Source organism: Antrostomus carolinensis, unplaced genomic scaffold (genome assembly GCF_000700745.2).
Source record: "Antrostomus carolinensis isolate BGI_N321 unplaced genomic scaffold, ASM70074v2 scaffold15425, whole genome shotgun sequence".
Classification (NCBI taxonomy): Eukaryota; Metazoa; Chordata; class Aves; order Caprimulgiformes; family Caprimulgidae; genus Antrostomus; species Antrostomus carolinensis.
The window spans coordinates 27,301-35,926 of NW_010317192.1; the positions used below are offsets into that span (position 1 = coordinate 27,301).

At 38.1% G+C, this 8,626-nt stretch overlaps 1 protein-coding gene across 1 annotated transcript in view; it reads right to left on the reverse strand.

Moving 5' to 3' along the window:
• GALC (galactosylceramidase) overlaps positions 1 to 7,912 on the reverse strand; it is a gene marked incomplete at its 5' end in the record, with an annotated part of 34,275 nt that extends 26,363 nt beyond the window's left edge. Inside the window, 4 exons of the mRNA XM_010168499.1 lie at positions 1,909 to 2,048; positions 3,468 to 3,581; positions 5,515 to 5,578; positions 7,844 to 7,912. Of these exons, the coding sequence (XP_010166801.1) occupies positions 1,909 to 2,048; positions 3,468 to 3,581; positions 5,515 to 5,578; positions 7,844 to 7,912 (387 nt within the window). The remainder of the gene's footprint in view (positions 1 to 1,908; positions 2,049 to 3,467; positions 3,582 to 5,514; positions 5,579 to 7,843) is intronic.
• Positions 7,913 to 8,626: the final 714 nt, after the last annotated feature.

Here is an 8,626-nt window from a genome sequence, read left to right on the forward strand (position 1 = left end):
CAATGGTAGCAGTGTTACACATGACATTACCGCCAACAGGTCTAGTTTGTTAGAAATCATTGAGAAACACACTGTGGCTTCAAGGTGTGGTCCTAACAAATGGGCCCTGTTGCCAGACACTGACATAGGAGAGCTAGGATAAGTTACATATCACACAGTTGCCTAGAGTTTCAGGGGGTTATTCAATGACACCTACAGTTCCTTCTCATTTACACAGGGCTATGTCCATACTTGAACACAGGAGAGATCCAGCATAGTTTAAAAAAACAGACAAAAAATTATTTCATTTCTGTTGCTCTGGATTTTCCATCTTCTATGGAAAGAGCATTTAAGCTAAACACCACTCAAAATTCAAAAGTGGGAATGCTGGTCCTCTACCCTTGCCAATAAAATGCATATTCAGAAACCTTCTTAATTTCTTTTTTTCATAACTGCAACACGAACACTGTGACTCACATTCACCAGTAAAAATATCTCCCTGTAGGTGTAGATTACCCAACGACGTACAAGCAGGCAGTTTCTTGCAGGTGGGACATGTCCATTTGATTTTGATATTTCAAGATCTTTCCATAAGTGCTAATATGTGATTTCACAAATGAGGCAATCAAAAAGTTTCTTAACCGAAAAGCTCATTTCATCATAAAGCAAGTAATGATATACAACACATGCTATAAACCGAAAGAGCAGTAAAGGCCAACAATGCAGAATCAGAACAGCATTAGAATTGTTTTGACAGTTGCTGAGCCTTCACAGACCTCACTGCTTTCCTGTATTTCAGATTATACCTACAAAGAAATCGGACAATATGCAATGTCATCACATTGCAGAAATAGAAATTCCCTTTTCTTAGAAGTACAGAATTCAGAAGGCCAATGACTGTGAAGTAACAACACAGAGGCCAGACATTACTCAAATATGTAAAGTGTAGAACTTGCCTTCTACTCTAAGAGCACAGCAAGGAGGAAATTTAACAGCAGTTGTTCTTCTCCCTGTTCCTCCAATTGCACTGCTGAAGCATCACTCTATTACCCAAAGTGCAAGACTGACAGAGCTGAAATAAGCCAGCAACACCAAGGGGGATGCATTCCAGAGGAGATATATGTCAGATATACCTTCCCACATTAGAGCAGAAAGGTCAGACTTCCTTTGAGGGATGGGAACCACAGTTCCAGAAGCTTTGCTCTGGACTGCTGAAGCAACTTTCAGCTTTTCTGCAGTTAAACAATTGTCTCGTATCAAAACACTTAAAAGTCCAAAATAAGTGTTTCAATAAGGTTTTTTTTTTCAATAAGTGTTTTTCCAGATTGTCTGCTTCTCTCTCTCGCTTCTAAATTATGACATTTTTCTCAGACATTCTTTCATGACTTCCATACATTGCACTACAACACAATACAGTAGTTACAACATATTGTAACACATGCACCTTTATCTACTATAAATATTGCAAGTAAAAATTGAGGTAGTTGTAGAGAATTGACCTTCTGCAAAATAGCAATAATATTTTATGGCAAAAAGTCATGCTAGCTGACTTTCACAAATTCTGTCTTAACTAATTGTTTTTTGTTAGCTGGTAACTGCTGAAAGCCAAGCAGAACAAGCAAGGGACAAAATGGCAAGCCCAAGACTCAAATAGATTTCAGAATTCTCAAATTCTCTGGCAACTTGGTTCTAGAACTGGGAAGGCAGGAGACAAGCCATTTTACACCAGTTCTGCTTGAAAGGCCATTATTGCAGAAAGACTGTAAACTAACATAACTTATGCCTTTCCCCTTGCAACAGAAAAACCCAAAACTGCAATTACAAAACAATTTCTCTTCCTATCCCCTTCCTCCAGTAATCAACAGAGACAAGACCAAGATCTTAGGAATGAAGACAGATAAAATACACAGGAGACTTTGCTTTACTGACCCCAATATAATCAATGTCCAAATCATGATATTGTTTAGCTCCTAATATCCAAGAAACAATATAATAAGCAGTGATATCTGGATAGTCATAGGGCCAGTTTTCACCCTTCCCTATCCATCCTGGAAATGCCCAAGGTAATCCTGGAAAAGGAGAAGAAAAACGAATTAAGATAAGTGGTTGGTCAACATTACTCAGTAAGCTTCAACTGCAAGCTGCAATTCGTTCTACCTAAAACGAAGGAGACGATACAGTGTTCAAATTCACATTGTTCCAGTGAAGACAATGAAACATAACTTATTTAACTGGAGAGTATGCTCTAATATAAACTGTGATAAATATATCAAAAGCTCCTTTTTCTTTTTTAACTAGAAAACCTTCATTACTAGAGAACAACTGACTACATACAATCTTTCAATTCTGTCGTATTAGCGCTAACAGGTTTAAAATTCCAAAGATCTTAGGATAAAAACTTACAAAGTTATAGACAAAGGATCACTACTGAACACCAAAAATTGTTATCTCTTGAATACAGAAGTGAGGATCTGATCATAATAGAGGAAGAAAGATTAGGATCATGAAGAAGTATTTCCAAGTCTCACTGGATTTTGTAGCAAATAAGAACAACAAATTAATCTAACCAGATCCTGCTAAGTTTTCAGCTGTCTTTGTATAAGACACTATAGGCTAGGTCACAGGCAAACCCTCCTTCCTTTGTTGAGAGCTTGATCTGAGGGAAGATGGACGTTATTAATAATCACAATTAGTCACAGAAGGTAAGCTCGCTGCTTGTCACAGTGCCGGACTAAGAGAACCTCATTGGCAAATCCTGTACCAAGTCACGCCTTGTGGCTGGATACAGACAAGCCTGATCCCTGGAAGAGGGGAATTAAGACATTTTTTTAAGGGATAAATTACTTCCCTTTTCTCATGCGAAATACGTTTTGTAAAGTGTTTCAATTAAAATCTGAGGATCCACATTTTTACTGTCACAGCACACACACAACCCATGATCAAAACAGGGAGACAGGAAAGTCCTCTTACAACTCAATACATAAGAGAAATCAGAAGACAAGAACCACTACAGAGGGGAGGGGGTGATGGGTTTGTAATAAGAACATACAATTGAATTTAGTGTGTGTAAGATTTACAGATTTATACTTCCTGTAAGTTTACTCTATACCTTCCAGGTTTTTTACTCTATTACTCAGAAATTCATCTCATGATAATGTTTATTGCTGTCATACAGTCTAAGCATTAATGTTACTTGATACAAGCAAACAATCAAAGAGTCCTTTCTTAAACTATGCTACTTGTTATATACATTCTTGTTATGTTGCTTGTTACAGTAGCACAACATAAGAGTGCTGTGCTACTGTAACTAAGTAAAACACACTAAGTTTAAGTGAAGCATCAAGGCAAGCTTACCAAGTATGAGAGATTCTACTTTGACTACTGCAACATCAAAACATTTGCCTATTAAAATGCTAATTAAGGGTCAGATATGTAATTTAATTAGGGGGGAAAAAAGCATTTAAATCCTAAAGCTTGAAGCAATTTACCAATCAGTTTAATTTTGGGGTTCCTCTTTTTAGCTTCTTTCATCAGCCACCATTCATAGCCCCGGAAGTAGTTCTCATCATTTCCATAGTGCATATGGGAGGGTTCAGTACCATCTAGGAAGGAAAGAGACAGGTAGCTCACAATTATCCTCTGTGTCATAAGCTCTTACACATTAGGAAGTTTTCTGCATTGCTCACTGCCATAGTATGCAAGCACATATCTCCACTGTGGTTCACACGTGCTTTGGTATATATTTCAAAGCAAAATGAGTAGTGGTAGGAAACATGCACGACTTGCCACCCTTCATTCTTAGCATATTAATTTAGTCACCACAAATTTAATATTTTTTTATTTTTAAGGGATGATGCCTGCTTTTAACATCAGAATGTGTTATTCAGCATTTACTGTCCCTAGTTATCATAATAATAAAATCTATATTCATTATTATCTTGGTCCCAACAACCACTAGGAAAGTTACAGAATTAAGAACAGGAGGGAAAAGAAAAAAAAAAAACAAAAACCACACTTGCAGAAGCAGGTTATATCTAAACCAAAAAGCAAACAAAAGGAGGTTATATTGTGTTTCTTCTGTGCAAGGCAATTCTAAGGAAAGAAAAGAAAGGAACAGCCATGAAGTTTTTTAGTGACAGGAAAGAGATTGGTTTTTTTTATATATGTAGTAAAAGATTTAGTTTATAATTTCCATGGTGTTGGGTGACTGCAGGAAGAGTTTTTGGAATGGAAGGCCATGCACTGAATTCCCTCAGGCAAAGGTAAGCAAACTAGAAAGGTCCAAAAGAATCAGTGTTGCATGGGAAGTCGTTACACACAAAAGTCAATAACATGTGCATGCAACTGCAACAATTACTTATGATAAACTATATGCCTAATTGTTCCAGAGATCTCTTCTGCTCAGACTTTTTTTTTAATGAAGTCTGGTGAAACAGCACATTTCATTACAGAAAATAATATTTGAATTTTTTTTTTACCTTCCTAACAATTGATTATTTGGAAGTTCTGTTTGTGGGAGACATAGAACAAGATTTGGAATTCCAAACTTAGACTCCTGATCACACCTCTGAGGCCAGAATAAGAGCTGTAGTCCCATGTGTTAAGACATATGCATCTTACTGTTCTCCTTCTAAACAGGGGAAAGCCATCACAGAAGTATGTTATGTTTTCCTTAGCCAGCAGCAAGACTGTTTGAAGAGAAGGTCTGTGCATGCATGAAGACGACTCCATTCTCCTCTAACCAGTAATTTATTGACCAAACACCAAGCCCTTAAACCCAGTACCCAGTATAATACTTTTCATCGGGTTAGTTTTTCTTAAGAAAACCAAAGAAATGAAAAACAGTATCTAATTACAGAAACACAGACATTAAAAAAAAAAAGCCACAAAGATAGATGCTATGCTTTCCTATTTATTAACTGAGTCTCCTTTAAGTTTATTCTTGACGTGGCCAAGATTTACTTCTGGGGGCAGCGTGGGGAAAGAGATACAAACTGTAGTCTAGTTACTGCTCCTCTGCTTCTCAGCTTCCAATCAGCTTTAGTAGGTTAGGCAAATTACAGCAAGACATTTTCATTTGCAATTGCAGCCAGGCAAAAAAATAGTGCCTACTGTCAGACAATGCCACTCCAGTGAAATGTGGCAGCTCATGAAACCAAAGAAACATAACTGCTTCTGACCAGCTGTCTTCGCATTTTCATACTTGTAAGATATAAACTACCTAGTCCTACACAAGTTTTACAGAGTTTGTATTGCAAAACTGGTGTCTGAGAAATGCTCTGCAATTCAGAAAGCTACTAGAGCTTCCTTAATCTTGTAGGGGGAAAAAACAGAACTCACTTGCTTTAGAATGCAACCTATTAACCATGTGATAGTAAGAACCATCTCCAGAATGTTAGTGTAAGTTTCTCTTCTACAAGTTAGCAGATATTGTTTGTGTGTTACTGCAGCTTCAGTACAACTACAGAATAACGCATCTCCACGCTTCAGCTAAAGTGACACACGCAGGACATGAAATTCACGAGAAATCCGTACCTGTTGACTGCCCATCACCTCCAATCTCTACTTTGAGGATATGTAAAGAAGCACCAAAATTTGGCTAGAAAAATAAAAAGACAAAAAAACAAACAGAATCTTGCTGTTAACAAGACAAATGCAATAAATAAGTGTCCAGTTTTGAGGATGCTAAAAATGCAATACTTTTTTTAAAAAAAAAAAAACAAAACACCCATTATAGATGCAATGAGAGATTATATACAATTCTGCTTCAAAAGGAAATGGAGCAAGATAAATAGTATACTTATCTTTAGTCAGTTTCACTGACTCTTGCACTATTAACACATTTCTCCCCAGCTGTGAAGCTTTTACATTGGTTATGCTCAAGAAAACACTGAAGCACTCTTAAAAGTAGAACATGGGCTACATGAGAAACATAACAGTATTTTTAATGTCTGTCTGTTTTCTTTCAAAATCAAATTATTAGAGTCAAAACTTCAGTAAATAACTTATTATTTGGTGTAAAGGATTACACTGCTTATGTGAAAGAGCATACATTCAGGTCAGAAATAATCTGCTAACTGCAGGTGGAAAGGCAAGACAGAAAAAACACCACGCTGGAAAACAAATGGACACCTAGTCCACTGTCCTGTTCCCCTGGCATCTGACTGGTGAAGCAGAATACAAAATTCAAGTTCATACAGGTGATCCTACTCCTAGCATGTTCTTCCAGCCATTAGTGGCTTAACAGTTGCTCAAGCCAGAAGTTACAACTAGTTATTATTTTAATAACCACTGATGAGCTGGCCTTTTCCATGGAATTACCCAAGTATAATTTTGGTATCCAAAAAAAAGTTTTAAGAGGTAAGAATGTAGTTTGATTTAAAAAATCTGCTGCATAGACGATAGTTTGCTTGGCTTGAAAGTTTTGGATTTTTTTAATTTGTTTTAAAGTAAGAAGCAAATATTCCCAGTTTACTATTTGTCTTCTTGACATTTCTGATTTTAAACTTCTAACACATTTGCTCCCCCATCTCCATCAAGAAAGTTAACTGACATTAGAACACAAGGAGAATGAGGTAAGGTATACCCCTCTCAGGTATCTCATGACAGCTTAAGAGGTTTTGGTAAAAGAACATGTCAAAAATTCTTTCAAAATTATGAAGTCTCAGCTAGATTTTCTTTTACCACATGACTATTGATTCATTCAGAAAACTTGTATTTGTAACACACAACTTGGGTCTGCAAAAACCATAGGTTTTGGTCACCCAGTCACACATTATGCCTTACTCTACCCTTTAAAACCAATTCTTTAAACTACACAGTAAGTTATTCCCCTCCAGCCATCAGGATTACACCACTTGAAAGTGACAGGACATCCTCTTCCAGTTGAGTAATTTACAGGGCCAAAAGCAAAACAAGTTATTACTGACCAGTGCAATAACCTTACCATATATTAAGTTGGGTAACTCCACAGGTTACACTTGCTAACTAAAGCAGCTTACAAACCAATAATGTTCAAACACCTTCTGGAGTAACTGCACTTATACTTGAGACTAGTTTGGAGTAGATATGCTATTGAAATGATGCAGTCTGCACAGCTGCTTTCAATTATGTGAATCTATCTGTACTTCAAAAAAAATCAAAACTCTCTCAGAGACCCACTTCCTGCAATCGCTATCAAGAGCTAAACCCCTCATTTTAGGCACAAAACCAATTTAATCCTCCTTAAGCCCACATGGATGACCAAACTATGTTTGACGTTGATAAGTGGAGACCTTTATAGCAGCCTTCCAGCACCTGAACAGAACCTACAAGAAAGCTGGAGAGGGACTTTTTTCAAGGGCATGTAGTAATAGGATGAGGATTAACAGTTTTAAACTGAAAGAGGGTAGATTTAGATTAGATATTAGGAAGAAACTCTATACTGTGAGGGTGGTCAGACACTGGAACACGTTGCCCGGAAAATTTGTGGATGCCCTCCCCCTGGAAGTGTTCAAGACCAGTCTGGATGAGGCTTTGAGCAACCTGACCTAGTGGAAGGTGTCCCTGCCCAGGGTGGACTGGAACTAGGTGATCTTTAAGAACATTTTCAACCCAAACCATTCTGTGATTCTATGATACTGTGAAAACAAAGGAATTTCAATAGTAATTTTAAGAAATAGGATCATGAACAACATGCTGGCTGTCAAAAACAAGAGCTATAACTTAAGGGTCTGATAAAAATCAACATTAAAGTAGATGCTTTACAAGATCTGACTTTGCCCAATTTCTAGTAATACTGAATATGACATAGGAGCTCCAGCATTACACAATAAGAAATTCTGCATGAAACTAGACATAATTGTAGCAGTGATACGAATTTTACCTTGAACAGATAGTCTAAAATCTGGGAGCGATAAGGTTCTCGGTAATTCACCAGGAGTCTAGATGTGGCCTAAAATGGAAAGAAAACATGAAAATATGAAAAGCTATATTTCAAATGTTGAAGTATAGCCTAGTTTGTCAGTACAGGACTTTCACAAAGCTAATAAAACTAGAAAAATAATTATCACACCAGGAACTCAGGTAAGCCCCTACAAAAACTCTTTTCTAACTCTTCAATTGTGCATTTCTGGTTTTGTAGATTACAATCTACAAAACCAGAAATGCCTTGTACTCCAGTTATCTGCAATTTACTGCACAGAGAGTCCACAGAATAGAGCCAGCAAGGAGATCTCAGAGTCTTATCTCAAGCAAAACGCAGCTGCCTCTCAGCACCATTTCCTCCACTCTACTCGAATTTCCCTGCTTTGACTACCTATAAACCAAAGGAAAAGGGAGCTCACAGGGCACACAGGCAGGAGGGCAAGGAAGGAACCCAGCAGGCCCACGAGTGGGCAAGAACTCCCAGGAAATCACGGCTCTGCTGGCTGGACCGCAGGGAAGTGTACGACTGGCTGTTGACTTGTCCAGCATTTTAAAACTCATAGAGACAGGTAGCTCGGAAGACTTGCTGTAGAAAAACCCCACCTTGGCTGAGTTCTCCTCCAACAGCCCCACGGAGGCGGCTGGCCCTCGGCAGTCCAAGCAGCCTGATGAGAAAGAGCCGCTGCGCCGCTGACCGGAGGACAGGCACGAAGCAGGGCCCACTCCAGCTCTCCTGGAGACA